The sequence below is a fragment of the Leucoraja erinacea genome, chromosome 5 (assembly GCF_028641065.1).
Source record: "Leucoraja erinacea ecotype New England chromosome 5, Leri_hhj_1, whole genome shotgun sequence".
Taxonomy (NCBI): Eukaryota; Metazoa; Chordata; class Chondrichthyes; order Rajiformes; family Rajidae; genus Leucoraja; species Leucoraja erinaceus.
Window position 1 is genome coordinate 76,333,352 of NC_073381.1, and position 22,298 is coordinate 76,355,649.

Genomic DNA, 22,298 nt, shown 5'->3' on the forward strand with positions numbered 1-22,298 from the left:
TTTCCACACTGGCTAAAAGGAAAATTTACATAACCAGAGAAAGCTTGTATTTATATTAGCCACTTTCAGCACCAAAATATGTTTTAATTGAGGCATAAAGGCAGATGTTAAAAGGGGAGGGCTTAACTTGTGTAACATACAATTAATGGCCATTTCCACCCCTCCTCCTGAGTTTTGACCATATTATATATTTTCTTTAGGTTACATAATCTTCCACATCCTGTTTAACATTTAACTCTGGGTCACATTATTGGAATGAAAACGCATTCACCCCATTCTCAGAAACCTTGGTCAATTAGAAGCAACCCACCCACACAGAATCCTGACCAGACCTGGCGGGCTCAATTTAATAGCTGCGTGAAACTGGGATCAGGACACACAATCTGCTCACGCCTGTTACTTCCGATGCCCACAGTTCCTCGTCGTTTGTGCTGCCTGCCCGCTTTAGTGATGTCAGTGTGTGGCTATTGCTAACCGCGCTGTTCTTGGCCGCGTGCCTTCAACTTTGGGCCAACTTGTGTGTAGCCAGCACCACTTAAACCCAGCCTGTGCTCTGTGAGGCTGCAGCAAAACGCTAGCATGTACAAGGAGAGGCATCAGAGAGTGGCAGAAGATACGAGAGAGTGTGCGCTCCTTGTTATTTGTTTCTGAACTGGAGGCCTTGGTGGATGTTGTGGAGGCGAAGAGGCCTGTAATCCCCTGGAGTCTGAAGACCCAGGTTAATTGGCCTCTATAAAATTGAAAATGACTCATCCTACCTCTTCAACTTCTGACTTTAGACTTGGGCATAATTCCAATGTCTTCTTTAGACTTTAGAGATACAGCACGGAAACAGGCCCTTCGGCCCTCCAAGTCCGCGCCGACCAGCGATCACACCGCACACTAGTACTATCCTACACACTACAGACAATTTACAATTTTACCAAAGCGAAACAACTTACAAACCTGTATGTCTTTAGAGACATTTGGAACTTTGCATGGTCCAGGGGCAGATGGGAAATTCCCTAGACAGTAACACGAACATGATGGTTTAACATGACATTTTCTTGTGTTAAAATTTAACTGTCAGCAACTTCTCTGCAGGACATATTTGAATGAATGAATGAATAAGTTTATTGGCCAAGTATGTACACATACAAGGAATTTGCCTTGGTGCTCCACTCGCAAGTAACAACACGACATACAGTAATAACAATTAAGAATGACACATAAAACATTAAGCTTCTTAACTGTAACGTTAACTGTCTTCAAAATAAATAGGCATAGGCAGCAAGGTGGCACAGGGGTAGAGTTACTGCCTCACAGCGCCAGAGACTCGCGTTCGATCCTGACTACGAGTGCTGTCCGTATGGAGTTTGTACATTCTTCCCGTGATCGCGTGGGTTTACTCTGGGTGCTCCAGTTCCTCCTACACTCCAAAGACGTAGAGGTTTGTAGGCTAAATGGCTTGGTATAATTGTCCCTAGTGTACAGGATAGTGTTTGTGCGCGGGGATTCCTGGTCGGCGTGGGCCCGGTGGGCCAAAGGACCTTTTTCCATGCATATATCTAAACTAAACTAAACTAAATAAAGTTTAATTAATGTTTAAAATAAAGGCAACAGATGACCGACAAAACCCTCCAGTGAACCAAGAAACTCCAGCATGCTTCAAATCCATTCCAGTGTACTGAGAGCGACATGAAAGTTAGTAGCTTGCCTTTGTAGAAGTTCCAGATGTTAACTGTTTCCATGCATCTAATCTATTCAGTAGATATGAGATTTACTGTGAAAGATTTTGGTCATATCTTTCCAAATTAATCCAAAGCTGAAAAAATAATTATTTGGAGTCAAATCTGTGAAGTCTTCTGTTGATAGGTCTCTTTATGCGTCATCCATCTCTCTTTCCTGCCACAGGTAAAATATTCCAACTTCTCTAATACAATTGTTCTGGTTACTTGCTTATTTTTTTTAATGCTCCCACTTTAATTCATAGAAAAACGTAAGAGTTCTACTTACTGCTGTTGTCAGTGAGCAGGTTCTCTGCTGGTCGTGCTATGAAACTGAGTTGGTAAAGAAAGACCCATGTTTCAGTAGCAATAGAAAAGGTGAAACGCAAAGTGCTGGAAGACCACAGCAAATCAAGCAGCATCTGTGGAGGTCATGGACAGAAGATGTTTTGGGTCGGGACCCTTCCTGGGCTCTTTCTTGGCAAATCGTTGGGACTGAGACTGAGTAAAATTCAGCCAGGGTCCCTGCTAATGAAGGCAAGACTGAGGTTAGATGGCACGTTGGTGCAGCGGTGCAGTTGCTGTCTTACAGCGCCAGAGGCCTGGGTTTGATCCTGACTACGGGTGCTGTCTGGATACGTTCTCATCGTAACTATGAGGGTTTTCTCCAGGGGCTCTGGTTTCCTCCCTCATTCCAAAGATGTTTGCAGGTTAATTGGCTTTGGTAATGATTGTAAATTGTCCCTAGTGGCTAGGATAGTGCTGGTGTACGGGGATTGCTGGTTGGCGCAAACCTGGTGGGCCGAAGGGCCTCTTTCCGCCCTTTAGCTTTAAACTAAACTAAACAACTACCCACGTACTACAGGGGAAAATGGACATGGTGGGGCAGGCCTTTACAGTAGTCTCTTCTCCTTCAATAAGATCTCACATACACTTGTTTGGCTTCTTTGATCTGAAATGATTACTTATCATGTGGGAAATAACAAATTGATCACGTGACAGTGTGAACAGAACTTGGTGGATTAAAGTGGAAAGAAGTGAAGTGCTCCTAATTCTTGCTTGATAATTTGCAATGCTTTATTGTTCAATAAATTACAAGAGTAAATGGTACAATATGATGACTTACGTTGTTAATATTACTACAGGAAAAGAAGCAGTGTCAAGGTGAAAACCGGAAACAAGCATCTGACAAAGCCAACACAAACAACTGCAATCCAGGTACAATTTGTCTGAAGTATATGGACATTAGGTCATAAGGTCATAAGTGATAGGAGTAGAATTGGGCCACTTAGCCCATCAAGTCTCCTCTGCCATTCAATCATGGCTGATCTATCTCTTCCTTCCTAACCCCATTCTCCTGCCTTCTCCTCATAACCCCTGACACCTGTATTAAACAAGAATATATCTATCTCTGATTTAAAAACATCCACTGACGGCATCCACAACCTTCTGTGGCAAAAAATTCCACAGATTCACTAAAGAAATGTCTCCTCATATCCTTCCAAAAAGAACGTCCTTTAATTCTGAGGCTATGACCTCTAGTCCTAGACTCTCCCACTAGTGGAAAGATCCTGTCCACATCCACTCTATCCAAGCCTTTCACTATTCTAACCTCTATCCTCTATTAAACCTCAAATCAATAAACATATTTAAACTATCAATTCCCACAAACTTTGGAGTGATTGTTTCAACTAAAGCTTATATTTTAGCTATATCCGAAGAATTGATTATGCTGGATAATTAATATCATGCTAAGAAAGCAATTGATAGCAGAAGAACCAAAAATGAATTCAGTAAACAAAGTAGGAAATCTGAAAGGTGTTTCAAAGTTCAAACAAAAAAAATCTGAAGACATATTTCACTGTTGGGAATCTGTTTGTAAAGTAGGATGAAAGCGTGCAAAGATGTTTTAATGGGCGTCGGTCAAGTGCTGTGTAAATGCTTTGTACGAAGCATTACATGGGGAACAGAGGCAGGAAATGCAGAGCCTTGTTGGATGAGCAAAGAGGTCAGAACAAGAGCGATAGATTAGTTCCATGCTTTTCACGACAAAAGCGAGTTTCCATCCTTACATTTCAATTCTAAAGGATATGCACCTAAATTTAAAGATTATCTTTCACGTAACACAGTCTGACAGGATGAGAACTTGGACAAGGAATGCAGGGGAATCCATGTCTGCCCGTGGTCTCCAGGAATAACATAGTGGCACAACAGTGAGGGACTAACCTCGGAAAGATGAATAATGGACCTGGGTATCAGTGAAAATTCCCAATGGTGGCTGTGCCCTCGGGATCTGGGCTCTTAAATCTGAAATGTGATCATTCAATGTGATCATGGCTGATCCTTTTCTATCCCTGAAACTATCCGTTAGCTCCCCCTCCTTCGCCACCACCCCCACCCCACACCTCTCCACCACCACCTTTAATACATGGTTCAAGACGTGTTTCTTTGACAAATTCTTTACTCATCTATGTATCATATCATGTAACATCTATAGGACTCACAGTGAGCAGATGGAAGTAATAGTGAGAAATAAAAAGGTCCAAAGAAGGTAGAAGGCCATCCTGGAGAGCCCATGGTCTGAAGAAGGGTCCTGACCCAAAACGCCACCTGTTCCTTTTATCCAGAGATACTGTCCGTCCCGCTGAGTTACTCCAGCATTTTGTGTCTATCTTCGGACTCACAGTGAGGTTGTGCCTGATTCTGTTCCAGTGAAGAACCAAGGGTTGTTTTGCAATGATCCCGTCGCTTTTGCTGCAGAAACGATGGGCAGATGTTGTCTTAAAGCCAGCAAAATTATTCACCTTTGCCTTTCTCCTCCAATGTATGACACCCTTCAAAGTTCACCCAATCTCTACACAAGAAATTTACTTTGAGAAAAGGTAGTTTTGCCAGTGAAATTGATTTGATAATGGAGGGGATTAATGTAATGTACGTACGTAAACTTGGAACCATCTAAAGTCATTCCTGATTACTGCAAAATCCGGAGTGTAACATTTGGCAAACATTTATAGTACGTTTTACTTTCAAGGATAACCCATATTTCCCCAGGATTGATCAATTACTCTTAAGGTGTTCTCACTGTAACACAACATGAACAATTAATTGACTTTGATTACATTGCACATATGTAAGTAATACTTAGGAACTGAATACTCATTCGTTAGAAACTTAATAAGTTTTGTGATTTAACGGCCTTCATCTGTTAAATGAGGTGTTTTGTGATGTGTTAAAGGCTTAATTAACCTTTAGTTTATTTATCACAATAAAGTATAATTCATGCTAGCATTTGTAATCTTACAAAGTCTGAAGGTTAAAAGCTATTGTAAACCCTTAAACAGTCTGTGAGAAGGTAAATGTCAATACCCTGCGTAATTTACATTATCACCGAGAGATAGGAGAAGATTAGAGCCCAAGGTACGTTTGCAAATTGGATCCAAAGTTGACTTGGTTTATAGGAGATAGAGGTGAAGGGTTCCTGCTGTGATAGGAAACCTGAGGTCAGACTGGACCACAGAGATTAGTGCTGGGACCCTTGCTGTCTATTAGGTACATTACTGATTGGGTTAAGAATGTAGGAGGCACACACCAATGCCTCTATTTCCTCAGAAGACGACGGAAATTTGGCATGTTTCCAGTGAATTACCAATTTCTACTGATGCACTATGGAAAGATTCCTGTCACAGCTTGGTATGGTAACTGCTCTGCTCAAGACCATAGGAAATTTGCACAAATTGTTGTCGCAACCCTGTGCATCATACACCCTCCTCCTTTGACTTGATAGACACTAGAGACGATAGACAATATTGTCTATCTCCATCTACACTTCCCTGCAAAAGTAGATAACATAATCAAGAACCATTCACACCCAGGTCATAGAAACATAGAACCATAGCAAAATAGGTGCAGGAGTAGGCCATTCGACCCTTTGAGCCAGCACCGCCATTCAGTATGATCATGGCTGATCATCTAAAATCAGTACCCCATTCATGCTTTTCCCCCAGATCCCTTGAATCTTTTAGCCCGAAGAGCTAAATCTAACTCTCTCTTGAAAACATCCAGTGAATTGGCTTCCACTGCCTTCTGTGGCAGAGAATTCCACAGATTTACAACTCTCTGTGTGAAGATGTTTTTCCTCATCTCAGTCCTGTGGCCTACCCCTTATTCTTAAACTGTGACCTCTGGTTCTGTACTCCCCCAAAATCGGGAACATTTTTCCTGCATCTGGCCTGGCCAATCCTTTACGAATTTTATATGTTTCTATAAATATCCTCTCATCCTTCCAAATTCCAGTGAAAACCAGGCCAGTCGACCCATTCTTTCATCAAATGTCAGTCTCGCCATCCCAGAAGTTAACCTATTGAACCTACGCTGCGCTCCCTCAATAGCAATAATGTTCTTCCTTAAATTAGGAGAGCCAAATTGCACACAATACTCCAGGTGCGGTCTCACCAAAGTCCTGTACAACTGCAGTAGGACGTCCCTGCACCCAAACTCAAATCCTCTCGCAATGAAGGCCAACATGCCATTAGCTTTCTTCACTGCCTGCTGTACCCGCATGCTTACTTTCAGTGACTGATGTACAAGCACACTCTGGTCCCATTGTACCTCCCCTTTTCCTAATCTGACACCATTCAGATAATAATCTGTCTTCCTGTTCTTGCCACCAAAGTGGATAACCTCACATTTATCTGCATTATACTGCATCTGCCCACTCACCCAACCTATCCAAGTCACTCTGCAGCCTCATAGCATCCTCATCGCAGCTCACACTGACACCCACCTTTGTGTCGTGCACAAACTTGGAGGTCACATTTAATTCCCATGTCTAAATCGTTAATATATTGTAAATAACAGGGGTCCCGGGCAATGTTTGCTCTATTTTTTTAGTAGTTTGTGTGCGCAGAAATCTTGTATTGTGCTATTTTTTATACTGTTACAAATGTGTGTGCGTGCACTAAATTCTTGTGCAAATATAAACCTGAAGTTGTTTCATGATATTTTTGCCATAGCCTCTCCCTCATGACTAATAAAATTGTATTGCAATGTTTTAATATAATACAAATACCATATTTGTAGAAATATGAATGCAATTTATGAAGTTATGTATTCAGTTAAGATTTTATCCTATACTTTGAAGCTTGAACTACTTTGTTTAGTTTGTTGTTCCATTAAATAAAATATCAATGAGTATTTATTATTTTTAAATTGTTAAATTTCTTTCAATAAAAACTCAATAAGCCATCTACAGATTTTAAAATGGATCTTCGTAAACTGTACAATAAAGTCAATATTATGAGATTTTTTACAAATAAGTGTAAATTATATACTGTATAATTATTGATCACTACATTTTAGGTAACATTGTAGTGTCTATGACATACAGACTTGTGAATGCTTTCGTGAAATCAAATGAAGGTTCTTTACTTCACTCCTTCTCCCCTCACACTGTAACCCTCTCCTTCTCCCCTCACTCCTCTCCCTCTCTCTCCTCTCCCCTCCCTCCCCTCTCCCCTCTCCCCCTCCCCCTCTCCCCTCTCTCCTCCTTACTCCCCCTCTCTCCTCCCCCTCTCTCTCCTCCCCCTCCCCTCCATTCCCCTATCCCCTCCCCCTATCACCTCCCCCTCTCGCCTCCCCATCCCCTTTCCCCCTCTCCCCTCTCCCATTCCTCCTCTCCCCTTCCCCTCTCCCCTCTCCCCTCTCCCCTCTCCCCTCTCCCCTCTCCCCTTCCCCTTCCCTTTCCCTCCCCTCTCCCCTCTCTCTCCCCCTCTCCCCTCTCCCCCTCTCCCCTCACCCCTCCTCCCCTCACCCCTCCTCCCCTCCATCCCTCTCCTCTCCATCCCTCTCCCTCCTCTCCAAAGTCAAGTCCAGTCTATTTACTGCTGTGTTCCTACCAGCAGTGCCGCCATCTTTGAGGAGGGTGGTCCTGGCCCTCCCCCGGGTGAAGCTCGGTGACAGATGCTGCCCATGAAAGGGTCGAATTGATGAATTCCCCGATGCCAGAGTGGGCTGCAGCTGTCCCCGGTGCAGGATCGGGCCGCGGATTTTAAAATTTGGAAAAAAAAAATCTCTCCTAGAAAATTTCTCCACTATCATTTCTTTGTGTGATGGTTTGCAAAACTTGTGTGCATGCGCACAGCTTACACAGAACATTGGTCCCAGCACCGAGCCTTGCCCTTGCGAAACATATAAGATTATTAAGGGTTTGGACACATTAGAGGCAGGAAACATGTTCCTGATGTTGGGTGAGTCCAGGACCAGGGGCCACAGTATAAGAATAAAGGGTAAGCCATTTAGAACAGAGACGAGGAAACACTTTATCTCACAGAGAGTTGTGAGTCTGTGGAATTCTCTGCCTCAGAGGGCGGTGGAGGCCAGTTCTTTGTATACTTTCAAGAGAGCTAGATAGGGCTCTTAAAGATAGTGGAGTCGGGGGATATGGGGAGAAGGCAGGAATGGGGTACAGATTGTGGATGATCAGCCATGATCACATTGAATGGTGGTGCTGGCTCGAAGGGCCGAATGGCCTCCTCCTGCACTTATTTTCTATGTTTCTACATCCACTGGCTCTCCCTTATCCATTCTACTTGTTTCATCCTCAAAAAATTCCAAAAGATTAGTCGAGCATGATTTCCCCTTCATAAATCCATGCTAACTTTGACCGACCCTGTCACTGCTTTCCAAATGCGCTGCTATAGCATATTTAACAATCGACTCGAGCATCTTCCCCATTACCGATGCAAGGCTAACTGGTCTATAATTCCCTGTTTTAACTCTCCCTCCTTTCGTAAAAAGTGGCTACCCTCCAGTCCACAGGAACTGATCCAGAGTTGAGAGAACACTGGAAAATGATCACCAATGCATCCACGATTTCTAGGGCCACCACCTCTGGGATGCAGACCATCAGGCCCTGGGAATTTATCTGCCTTCAGTCCCAACAGTTTACTTGACACCATTTCCTGACTAATAAAGTTTCCCTCTGGTTCCTCCCTCCCACTAGATCCTCAGTCCCCTAGTATTGCAGGTCCACAACCAGGGGCCACAGTCTTAGAATAAAAGGGAGGCCATTTAAGACTGAGGTGAGAATCTTTTTCGCCCAGAGAGTTGTGAAATTATGGAATTCCCTACCACAGAGGGCAGTGGAGGCAAAATCACTGGATGGATTTAAGAGAGAGTTAGATAGAGCTCTGGGGGCTTGTGGAATCAAGGGATATGGGGAGAAGGCAGGCACGGGTCGGGGACAATCAGCCATGATCACTATGAATGGTGGTACTGGCTCGAAGGGCCGAATGCCCTCCTCCTGCACCTATTTTCTATGTTTCTATGTACTTCTGGGAGAATGGTTGTGTCTTCCTTAGTGAAGACAGAACTAAAGTATTTGTTTAACTGTTCTGTCATTTCTTTGTTTCCCATTATAAATTCACCTGTCTCTGATTGTAAGGGATCTACATTTGTCTTCACTAATCTTTTCCATTTTACATATTTAAAGGATCAGTTTTTATATTCCCTGCAAGCTTTATTTCATGCTCTTTTTCCCCCTCTTAATTAACCCCTTTGTCCTCCTCTGTTGAGGTCTAAATTTCTCCCAGTCCTCCAGTTTGCTGCTTCCTCTGGCCAATTTATATGCTTTCCTTGGATTTCCTTGATGTCCCTCGTTAGCCACAATTGAGCCACCTTCCATGTTTTATTTTATCGCCAGTTGGGGATGAACAATGTTTGGAGTTCATCCATGCGATCTTTAAATCTTTAAATCTTTGTCCACCATCAACCCTTTAACCAACTTAAGAACATCCTTGAGAGGGAAGGTGAACAACCCATCTCATACCATCAAAGTCTCCTTTCTTTAAGTTCAGGACTCTCGTCTTTGATTTAACCGTGTCACTTTCCGTCCTAGTGCAGAATTCCACCATAGTATGGTCATTGTTGCCCAAGGGGCCTTGCGCAACAAGATCACTAACTAATCCTTCTTCATTACACAATATCCTGACTAGGATGGCCTGTCCTCTAATCAGTTCTTCTACATATTGGTTTAAAAAACCCATCCCATATACTTTCCAGGAAATCCGCCTCAGCGCTGCTACCAATTTGGTTGGCCTAATCGATATGCAGATTAGAGTCACCCATGATAACCGCTGTACATTTGCTATACTCATCCCTAATTTCCTGCTTGATGCTATCCCCAACCTCCCTCCTGCTGTTTGGTGGTTTGTATACAACTACAAAAAGCGTTTTCTGCCCTTGGCTATTTCGCAGTTCTACCCATATCGATTCTACATCATCCAAGTTAATGTCTCTCCTTGTTATTGCATTAATCTCCTCTTTAACCACCAATGCCATCCCATCTCCTCTTCATTTCTGTCTATCTTTCCTGAATATCGAATAACCCTGCAAGTTTAGCTCTCAGCCTTGGTCACCCTGGAGCCATGTCTCCATAATTCCAACTATATCATATTCCTTAACTACTAACTCCACATTCAATTCATCCACCTTTTTACGAATGCTCCTCGCAATAAGGTACAGATTTGTTTTTCTTTTCTCCCTTCTACCTTTTGCTTCTGTCCTCCTTTTATGGCCCTCTGTCTCCTTGAATTGGTTCCCATCCCCCTGCCCTGTTAGTTTAAACGTGACCTTTCCTACACTCTCTTTCCCATTAACTGCACGCATATGCTTCCACTTAGTTGACTCCACAACCCCCCCCCCCCCCTCCCCCCACTGTTTATGTCCAGGGAGATGCTAACTGCATTTCGTTGTCTCTGTACTGTACACTGACAATGACAATTAAAGTTGAATCTGAATCTGAATCTGATTTAGTTTAAGCCCACCCGAGTAGCACTAGCAAACCTGCCTGCCAGAATGTCGGCCCCCCTCCAATAAAGTTTCCTTTTGTATAGGTCACCCCTGTCCCAGGAGAGATCCCAGTGATCTAGAAATCTAAATCCCTGCCATATGGTTAGCATGAACATGATGGGCCAAAGGGCCTGTTTCTGTGCTGTTGGCTCTATGAATCTATTATGCCAAGGCTATAATAGGAACTAACATGCTGTTCTATTTGATGGGTAGAAGATATTTTTTACTCCTCTAGTAATCTTCTTCCCTCACTCTCGCACTGATATGTAGCTTTGAGGGTATCAATCAAACTTTGGTTCCTTGCCTGAACAGCAACGTTTTTACAAATAGGCCAAAGCAGCCCATGTGGGAAGAATCTCTGTCTGCAGATGGATTGAAAACTATAACTTAACCAGTCAACCACACACTTGCACCTTCCAACAAAACTCCCTGGCTAACAATCAGGATAGTACGCTGATATGTTTCCCCTTAATTAATTCATCTTCACTGAAGCTCATGGTAACAGCTGATGAAAGTAATCCAGCAGCATGGGACTCCTTAAATCCAACAAATTTGGTGTATCCGTGAGAGGTTTGAGTCAACCCTTGCAATTGGATACATACTTGCCTGAGGTAAACATCACTCTCAATTACCATCTTACTGCAGGATTTTGTTTTCCAACCTAGAAGTGAGATTCAAAGGCAAAAGGAAATGAATAAAAGAACGTGCTTAAGGTTGTATACTCAAGCAGTGAAATAAATAGGATTTGTTCATTCTAAACTTAAAGTTAAAAAAGGATGATGTGAAAACATCAGAAAGAGACAGAAAGAACAAAGAGAAAGCAAGCATCTCTTCTACTTCTTCTTGCGTTTGAGGCAGCAGAAGTTGTGCCACAGGGTGATGCCATCCGGTTCGACATCCGCAGGTGGCCGCACTAAAAAGGAAGTATACTCTGGGTTGGCGCCAATCTGCGGCGCTGCTGCTGTCTCTGTTTGTTGTCGTTCCCTGACTGAGGTCAGTTGACAGGACTCACCAAGGGGAGGTCGACAACATGAGCCCCCATCAAGCAGGTTATGGTTGACTTATTTTACTCCTGTCTAGTTCTCCATACCCTATCCCTGAGATCATGCCTCGGGACTAGCACATGTAAATTACTCAAATTACTGTTAAATTTGTACATTTTGCCCCTGTTTAACATCAAAAGTAGATGGACTTCTAATCCAACACTGTGGCATTCAGTGCCACTCTAAACTAAATATCTCACCAGGAGAAAGTCTACCATATTTCTTTGTATGGCATCTTAACATTATAAATTGCTCCAATTTACACAGAGGGGAACCAAAATATACCATATTTCTACATGACATAGAAGGAGGCCTTTTTGAATCTGTCATATTGGGTCGTAGTCATACAACATTGAAATGGGCGCTACAGCCCAACGCGACCAGGCAGATCACAGGGAAATCCCATTCCCCCAACTAAATTTCCCTGTAACCTATTTTCCGAACAACTTACCCATCCAGATTCTACCACTCACGTTCCCACTTTGAGAACCATTACAGTTGCTAATGAACCTGTCGGTGAAGGAGGCCAACTACATGAGAATAACTACAATGGAGCAGAGATATATTAACGCTAAGGTTGAAGGTAGAGAGGTAAAGTGGTGATGATGCTGTGTGTTGTCCTTGAGACAGACGGGCAAAGCTTAATCAAGAAAGATGCACCATAGAAAGGTCTGAATGACAAATAAATGATTCAATTCAATTCAGAAAGCATGCTGTCAGGTTGCACCACAGCTTGGTTTAGGAACAGCTCTGCCTAGAGCACACGAAATTGCAGAGTTGTAGATGTAGCCGAGTCCATCACACAGACCTCGCACCATTGACCATCTACACCTCACGCTGCAGAACAGCCAAACACAGCAGAAGGTAAAGAAGTTTGAAGATATGCACCATCAGACTCAGTAACAGCTTCTTCCCCACTGTTATCAAGCTTCTAAACAGTCCTTCCATAAGCTAGGGTACTGTGTGATTCATCCTTATCACATTGAGGACATTGGACTTTGGATGTGGAACTGATGCGCTACAACGTGCTACAAGGTTGAGAACTATATTCTGCACTCTATCTTCCCCTTGGCTCTATCTATTGTGTTTGATTGTTTTTGATAAGTGATAGGAACAGAATTAGGCCAATGGGCCCATCAAGTGAACTCTTTGTGTATGGTCTATCTGTTCTGTTTGGATAGCATGAAAACCAAGCTTTTTACTATCCAAGCTTTTTACTATCGTCAAGTGTTACTGCGCGACTCCACTGCCAGAAGCCTGCGGTGCATATTGTCTACCTGCTAACACACGTTCTCCTCGCATTGCTTACATGTCCTCATGACCAGGGCACTGGCCTATCTGACTAAGGGGAAACACAGTTTAAGTGGTCACTAAAAAAACACATATTGTTATTTTGTATAAATGATAAATTGCCTTACAGATCTGGTAACTTTAGACCATTCCAATTCTCCGCTGAGCAAATGGATTGTTTATTGTGACTCAATATTAATTTTCCCATCAGAAGAATGGAAATTTACTGGGGCGGTACAGTGTAAGTTGTTGCCTTACAGAGCTAGAGACCCGGGTTCGATCCTGGCTACTGGTGCTGTCTGTACAAAATGTGTAAGTTCTCCCTGTGACCCCATGGGCCTTTCTCTGGGTGCTCTTGTTTCCTCCCACACTCCAAAGACGTACACGTTTGTGGGTTAATTGGCTTCTGTAAATTGTAAATTGTCCCTAGCGCTTCGGATAGTGCTAATGTACAGGGTGATCGATCGCTGGTCGGTGCAGACTTGGTGGGCCGAAGAACCTGTTTCCGCGCTGTATCTCTAAAGTCTAAAAGTCTGAAGTCGACATTGGAAAGTTTAGATGGCTTTTCCATTATGCCTTGATGACATTTGGATTTTTCTTTATTACCAAAGCATGAGATTGGAATTAATGCTTCCGTCCATGTCCTATAGAATGCTTCTAATATGAAATTACATGTAATGGGCACGCATTATTCTGATAATACAAGTTTGCTCTATAAGCCTGATGCCAGAATGCAGGTGAAAACAATGATGCTTTATTAGCTGGTACATGTTGAGGTCAAGAAAAAAAGGTCAAGAAAAGGAATTCTCTGCCACAGAAGAGAGTTGAGGCCAGTTCATTGGCTATATTTAAGAGGGAGTTAGACGTGGCCCTTGTGGCTAAAGGGATCAGGGGGTATGGAGAGAAGGCAGGTACAGGATACTGAGTTGGATGATCAGCCATGATCATATTGAATAGCGGTGCAGGCTCGAAGGGCCGAATGGCCTACTCCTGCACCTATTATCTATGTTTCTAAGAATAGAGTTTGGTGAGTCCGAATTGTTTTTTGTTTCATCAACAGTGGTTTTGAAATGATGAGTTATCACTGCCTTAATTATAAACTTTCTTCACTTTTGACAAGACCAGAGAAGGATTTGAAATATACTCCATTGTGTGAAGATGCACTTCATCAAATAGAGCGCCATAGATACAGTGAAATAAACCACTGATTTATGTAGCATATGTGATATCCTGGAATCTGGATCCATTTCTTGATAAACCAAGAGCTTTATATAATATTTATATGATTGTGGGAGCATACTTGTTTACAAATTTGATGGTTGCTATGGCAACACAGTTATCCTGCCAGCAATTACATAAATTAATCTGAGCCTTCATTGTACATTTGGCAACCAGCAATATCAGGTTAGAGATTTCAAAGAAGGATCTGACGTGATGATTTGCATCTTTTTGGGGCTGGCTGCTGGATTTTAAATTTGTCATGCTAAAAAGAGGTACTTTCTTTATTATCCTTAATTCAGTGGGTGTGGTGTAATTAAAGTTCTAAGTTAGCAATTATGACCGTTAGTCATGTCTATCACATGTTGACATCATTTTGTTTTTTAACTCGACGGCAGTGATCAAAAAGATGAAAGGAAATGTTTACTCCATATTTCTCCTGATGCACTGCTGTGGGCTGCAGTGCCATTGCAAGGGAGTGAGTAGTCTCAGGATTCCAACGCGAGTAATTCTTTACAGGACCACAACTTCAATTTCAACAATACAAAAGGGACATATTGCAGATGCTGGAAATGTAAAGTTAAAAGTAAAAACGATGGAAATACCTGGTTCATGTTTTCAAATCAATAACCGTCTATTAGCTTGGGAAATAATTTGGAGGTCCAGGTAGAGATTAAATGACAAGAATAATGCTGGTATAAGATAATATAGATGGCAACTGGGTCAAATTCAGGGTCTACAGTTGAAAATGGTTATGTGTAGGAAGGAACTGCAGATGCTGGTTTACACCGAAGATAGACACAAAATGCGGGAGTAACTCAGCGGGACAGGCAGCATCTCTGGAGCGAAGGAATGGGTGACGTTTCGGGTCTGAAGAACGGTCTCGACCTAAAATGTCACCCATTCTTTCTATCCAGAGATGTTGCCTGTCCTGCTGAGTTACTCCAGCATTTTGTGTCTACATCAAATGTCTCTAGAGGAGATGGAAATGGGTATAGTAGGGGCAATATTTAAAATTGTTGAATGAATCTCGTCCAAATGCTTCAATGTGGATGTTCCAAAATTGGAGGTGTTATCCAAGCTTAAATTGATGTGACAGGACATTATGGTTTGTGCCCTTGCAGGAATGTATCCAATATTACGATAGGAGGTCAGGATGGGAATGATATGGAAAATTAAAGTGACAAGAAGTTTTGGGGATACATTTTGAAAAGATGGAAATTTTACGAAATAGAGGTGATTCGGGGTTTGCACAATCTCCAGAGCTGGCGTTGAGGCTGAAAGAGCAGGTAGCCGAGACGGTCAACATACAAGGCAAAGGAAACACAAAGCACAGGCAGTGATCTGCTGGCAGATCTCAGTGTAACATCTTGGTCTGTTTACCACTGAAATGCGGGTGGTGCTGAATAAAATGCTTGTGAGAATATTTCAGTGTGCTACTGCACTGCATCACCCAGAAAGGTTAGCATTGGAGCATGTCCTGGTGGAGGTGGAGCCAAATCTGAGCTGCACCAGGTAATTAGTTTAAGTGGATTAAATGACCCCTTTGCTGCGTGTTGCTGCAGGGATGCTTGCCAGTGATGTCTCGTTGCTGCCTCAGACCGCAGGGAAAAATGCTGCTCCTGCCTTTTGCTAAGTTGGTGTGACACACTTGCAGAGAAGACTGCTGTAGAATGTTGGAGTGGTCTGTGCTCACCCTGGCCTGCCATTGTGTACACACAAACACACACACACACACACACATAAAGCAAAGCATGCTCGCTTCTGTCTGCAGGTGAAAGGTATGTCGGTACCAGCAGGCACAGGGTATTTCTCGCACAGTCTGTCCTGTATAAGATCCCTCCACAATCCTTCCCAACACTGGAAAACCCACTGATGCGAGTAAAGGGACTGTGGGCAAAGATAAACGTCTGGCACAAAGGCTTGAGATGGACAGAGAGCCAGCCGACGGGAGAAACGTCCATAATGGCTGCAGTAGGCTTCCACTGTTTTACAGCCATACTGCCCCTGAACAATGTTTGGCCCAGAAGTCTTGAGTGCATATTCAAATGGAAAAATTTATCTTGGATTTCCTGGATATTATCATGGTAAGAAACGGCATGGTAGATTCCTTTGTCCTGGATAAAGGAATCTACTATCGTCCTTCTATAATGGTAGGACAATAATATTTAAGTGAATCGCCCATCTGATAATTCAGGCATCTCATCCTCCCCACAGAAAATGTGTCTCCACATTAAGGGATCCAATTTCTGTTGCAGCTTTGCTAACTGTGTGGACCAAGTCCAAATCCCACCTCATCTCTTTGCATTCAGTTTGCAACGAGTTACCAATGTCGATTAAAGGGAAGATGAAGTTCTTTGTAGAACGAGGATGAAGAGATTAAGAGCCCAGCTACTTCTTTGATAGTGTTTGGCAGAGGCATGTCACTTTCTCCTCCAGGTCTGGCCTCTCTGTGGCTCCCTTTTTGCCCCACTGCCCTCCATGGTTTGGTAGAGCCCAACCCATTTATGAAGGTGACCCACCTAACCCAATCTAGAGGAAGGGTTCAGACCCAAAGCGTCACCTATCCATGTCCTCCAGAGATGTGGCCTGACCCACTGAGTTAGTCCCAGTACTGTGTGTTCTACACAACATTCCTTCCAGCATTTGAAGTTCCTTGCATCTTCATGAAGCACAGGTTGGGCAGGGTTGTGGCTTGGAGGACAATCTGGGGAACTGGGATGTGGTAGACTTACTGGGGACTGGAGGATTTGGACTTTATGACTTGGAAAGACAAATAAAGTTCATCTCCAAGGTAGGAGGGAGGGTGAGTTTAGAAGAATAAGGCGGGACATCATTGAACCACACAGAATAGTGAAAGGCTTGGATAGAGTGGATGTAGAGAGGATGTTTCCACTAGTGGGAGAGTCTAGGACTAGATGTCGTAGCCTCAGAATTAAAGGACGTTCTTTTAATAAGGAGATGAGGAGAAATTTCTTTAGTCAGAGGGTGGCGAATCTGGAATTCTTTGCCACAGAAAGCTGTGGAGGCCAAGTCAGGGGGTATTTTTAAGGCAGAGATAGATAGATTCTTGATTAGTACAGGTGTCAGAGGTTATGGGGAGAAGGCAGGAGAATGGGATTAGGAGGGAGAGATAGATCAGCTATGATTGAATAGTGGAGTAGACTTCATGGGCTGAATGGCCTAGTTCTAATTCCTATCACTTATGACCTTTTGACTTTGTCCTTTCCTCTCCAATCTTCCCTGATATTGTCTCGTTTGTTTCTGTGCCTGTATAATGCGTCTCTCAAACTGGGGTCTTAAAGTAATTTACAGCCTGGTCTAATGGAAGGCCATCGAGCTGAAGCACATAAGTGTTTTGCATAGTACAGGTTCTCTCTGACATGCCGAGTATTTCCAACATCTGTACTATCGCAACGTTTAAGAAACATTTAGGCAGGTACATAGATAGGACAGGTTTAAACGGGATATGGGCCAAACGCAGGCAGGTGGGTCTAGTATTGATACGACATATCGGCCGAAGGGCCTGTTTCCACACTATTTGATTCTATGATGCTATGTAGATTTTTTTTTTTTGCTTTAGCGACATGTGCATTGGTTATGAAAACACACCCGGAGCCATGATTTAGAATTGCTCAGGATTCTAACCCTGGTAGGTTGAGATAGGAGTGGGATAGGTGGTGTGGTTGCTGTTTGCAGGTTTTCAGATGTGACCGGGGCCTGCTGCTGGATTCTTGAGGTACATTGCAGTTCAAAAGCAGTTTCAACCATTATATCCCAGGCACAGTCTTCTGATGGGTGGGTGTTTAGAATGAATAGGGGAATGCGTGTGAGGAACTGAATGTGGGAAATGGGACAACACTGAAATCACTGATGCAAAGGGTACTAAGACGAGACTCAATGTATTAAATTTCAGTGAGTTAGCGAGGCACAGCAAATAGAACGGTGTGGGAAAATAAGACAAGTAGACTCTGGAGAGATTTGTAATTGTTTTGAATGATTAAATATATAATCTGTTGTGCTATAATGCTGAGAACTATATTCTGCACTCTGTATTTTTCCCTTCACTCTACCTATTGTACTTGATTGTACTTGTGTATAGTATTATCTGATTTGACTGGATAGCATGCAAAACAAAATATTTCACTGTACCTTCGTACTCGTGACAATAATATACCTAAACCTATATATATATATATAATCTGCTGACTATGTTTCAAAATTAAGTGCAAATGTAATATAGATGGGAAAATTATTATGCAGCATTGAACTATTTTTAACCCGTTTTAGTTTAGAGATACAGCATGGAAATAGGCTCTTTGACCTACTGAATCCCCACCAACCATCGATCACCAGTTCACACACTAGTTCTATGTGATCCCACTTTCGCATCCACTCCCTACACAGTCGGGGCAACTTACAGACGCCAAATAAACTCCTACGTCTTTGGTATGTGGGAGGATACCGGAGCACCCGGATGAAACCCATACGGTCACAAGGAGAACATGCAAACTCCACACAGACAGCACCCGAGGTCAGGATCAAACCAGGGTCTCTGGCGCTGTGGGGCAGGAGCTCTACCACTGTTTGGCTGGTGTGACTATAGGATCGTTGAGTAATTATTTTTAGCTAATCGAGGGATGGCTTCTGATTTGGTTGTTGATTCTGATTATGTTTGTTATGTTTTGGAGAACGTGAGATCTGAACCTACCACCATGCTTTGTAATTTACATACACGTCAGATACACACTTTCCCACACTTGGACGCTTTCTCACACCTCTTGACGACGTCACTTTCCCACACTTTGCGGACAGGTTAGACACTTTATCACATCTCAGGGGCACATTGGCACTTTCCCATCACATTAGCACAAGAGACCAATGGAATTATTTTCAATATGTAATAGCTTTATTTAAGATAGTTTGTAAACAATCATAAATGTTGCTATAAGATGTATCAAATGCTGTTGACAAGTTTTGTTGTTTATTTAAAGACTTTAAGGTCAGGTTTAAACCTTTGAAAGTCATGAGGTAAAGGTTTGGTGCAGGGTAGTAGATTAAAATTCCACTCATTCTTTTGGTCTTTGCTGATTTTTGTTTAGTTTAGTTTATAGATACAGTGTGGAAACAGGCCCTTCGGCCCACCGGGTCTGTGCTGACCAATGATCCCTGCACATTAACACTATCCTACACCCACTAGGGACAATTTTTAGATTTACCAAATCAATTAACCTGTACATCTTTGGAGTGTAGGGGGAAACCGAAGATCTCGGAGCAAACCCATGCAGGTCACGGGGAGAGCGTACAAAGCAGTACAGACAGCGTAGTCGGGATCGAACCCAGGTCTCTGGAGCTGCAAGCGCTGTAAGGCAGCAACTCTACTGCTGTGCCATCGTGCCACACTTTGTGATCTATCACAGTTCTATTGTGATATCATTTATTGTTTTGAGATAATAGTATAAGACAATATTTTGTTTGGAAACTACAATTGGATGTTGTCTAGGAAAGCAAATGAAAAATACTCTGGAAATATTTAACTGGATTGTTGTCATGCAGCTTCTTGCTGGTTGGCTGTACAGTGAGCAGCAGTGGCGACAAGACCACCCAAGCTGTTCATTTTACAGTGTGTCATGTAGAGAGGGTCTACTCAGCTGGCTGTAGATCTGTTACGTTACACTCATAACATTACCCTTGCACAAATTGGGGCTTTCAGGAGGAAAGTGTGTGTGCGTATATGTGTGGGGTGGGGGGATTTAAATGCTTAAAATAAAATGTATTAACCTGTCAGATAATTTGCAGTATAAAGCATAATCTATGATCTATGCTGTTGGTCATTAATTTTTACCACAAGAATGTGTCACTAAAAAGACCAGTTTTCAATTGATATCCGCTGACATTGGTCATTACTGGAAGCATTTTTAGATGGTTGGGGAACAGTCATGGTGATTGCGTATCAAAAAAAAGTTTGTTTTGTAAGAATGTCGTGGGAGAAAATTTAATTGGAGAGAAAGTTTAGGCACAACTTAATAGATGATAAAAGCTAACCATAATAATAAATTTAAAAACAGAAATACTATTTACACAAAGAAGTCACTAAGAATTGATATCCAGTGACATTGATTGACTGCTAACGCTCATTGCCTATTCTTTACTAAATTGTGAAATGCCCACAGGAGGTATAAGGTGGGAGGTACACAAAAATGCTGGAGAAACTCAGCAGGTGCAGCAGCATCTATGGAGTCTATGGAGCGAAGGAGATGGGCAACGTTTCAGGCCGAAACGTTGCCTATCTCCTCTGCTCCATAGATGCTGCTGCACCCACTGAGTTTTTCCAGCATTTTTGTGTACCTTTGATTTTCCAGCATCTGCAGTTCCTTCTTAAATAGGTATAAGGTGGGAGATCTTTAAGAACAGTACTTAACATTTGCTCATTATTTTTTTCAGCAAGGGGTTAAATAATGAGAAACAAATTATTTTCCGAACAATAAACTGAATTTATCAAAACCAATCATTAATTTTCCATATCAAAGCCTGTGGCCGTCTAATCTGTTTCTTTATGATTTATTTGCAAAAATAGTATTTCTGTTTTTTAATTTATTGTGGATAGTTTCATCTTATAATACCTATTACATTGTACCTAAACTTTCTCTCCATTTCAATTATCTCCCATAACATTCTTACAAAGCAAACTTTTTTTTTTAAATGGTTAATCACAGTGACTGTTCCCCAATCATCTAAAATTGTTTCCAGTAAAATAAAATTAGTCACACAATGTGGGCATTAAAAAAAAGATCAAAAATAATAAACTTGCTTCCAACAACTTCATCATCTTCTCCCCTCCCCCTCACCCTTACGCTAAAAGCACAATGCGTCCTCTGGGCCCCACAGGACTCAACACATCCTGCACCTTCCATATTATTGTGCAACAGTGCAGACTGAAATTCATCTGGAAATGTATAGGAATGATCACACTATAGAGACTATATTTAGCCCGCTCAGTGGCAAGCTGCGTATAGATGACTTTACTTGTGCGATTCAAACAGGTCACCAGTTAAATGGTGTATCAGTGTTCTACAGATAGATTAACTCAGTTTTCTACTGCTTTCTCTCTGGCACGTCCCGAGTCTGAAATGTTTGCATTGTCTGCTGCAGCTGCAAGAAGTAAGGATACAGCTGGGAGACACTGGAATGCCCAGGTTCTTTTAACATTAAAGTGAAAAAGGACGCAGCAATGAGAGAGGGCTGGCACGTCACTCTGCCCAATGTTACCCACAACAGGATGCGTTAACATACAGAAAGGAACTGCGCATGCGGATATATACCAAAAATATACCACAAAGTGCTGGAGTAACTCAGCGGGTCAGGCAGCATCTCCAGAGGAAAAAGATGAGTGACGTTTCGGGTTGGATGGGTGATGTTTCAGATGTCTGAAGAAGTGGCCCGACCCGAAACGTCGACCATCCTTTTTCTCCAGAGATGCTGCCTGACCCGCTAAGTTACTCCAGCACTTTGCGTCTATCTAGGGTGAATCCCATACACATTGCACAGAGGTGATAACACCATCTCTCAGGAAGCTGTACCACGAACAAATATATTTTGCGACATACTTATGAGCAATTAAGTTATTGGCTTTAAAGGTAGAGATTGATGGGGATAGAGCAATGGGTATGGGACTTCTGTGGGGATTGGTGGAAGGGCCACTAGAAATAAGTATGGTGGGGTGGGGTGATAGACCGAGTAGGTCACTGAAGATCAGTGTGGGGGATAGATTGAGAGGATCACTGGGGATCTAGTGTGGTGCAGTGGTAGAGTTGCTGCCTCACAATGCTAGAGACCCGGGTTCGATTCTGAATACGATTGCTGTCTGTATAGAGTTTGTACATTCTCCCTGTGACCATGTGGGTTTTCTCTGGGTGCTCCAGTTTCCTCCCACACTCCAAAGACGGCCAAGTTTGTAGGTTATTTGAGTTTGGTAAAAATTGTAAATTGCCCTTGATGTGTAGAATAGTGCTAGTGTACGGTGTGATCGCTGGGCAGCATGAACTCGATGGCCTGAAGGATGCACCATATCTCCAAATTAAAGTTCAAAACCATTTGTGTAGGAAAGAACTGCTGATGCTGGTTCACACCATAGATAGACACAAAATGCTGGATTATCAGCAAACCTGGAGAAAAGGAATAGGAAAATATTCAC

At 42.6% G+C, this 22,298-nt stretch overlaps 1 protein-coding gene across 2 annotated transcripts in view; it reads left to right on the forward strand.

Annotated features, from left to right (window-relative positions):
* Window positions 1-22,298, forward strand: part of sgk1 (serum/glucocorticoid regulated kinase 1) — a 93,013-nt gene that overhangs the window by 59,946 nt on the left and 10,769 nt on the right. For both annotated transcript variants that reach the window (XM_055635965.1, XM_055635968.1), the window contains one exon: window positions 2,852-2,924. In XM_055635965.1, coding sequence (XP_055491940.1) covers window positions 2,852-2,924 — 73 coding nt within the window. The remainder of the gene's footprint in view (window positions 1-2,851; window positions 2,925-22,298) is intronic.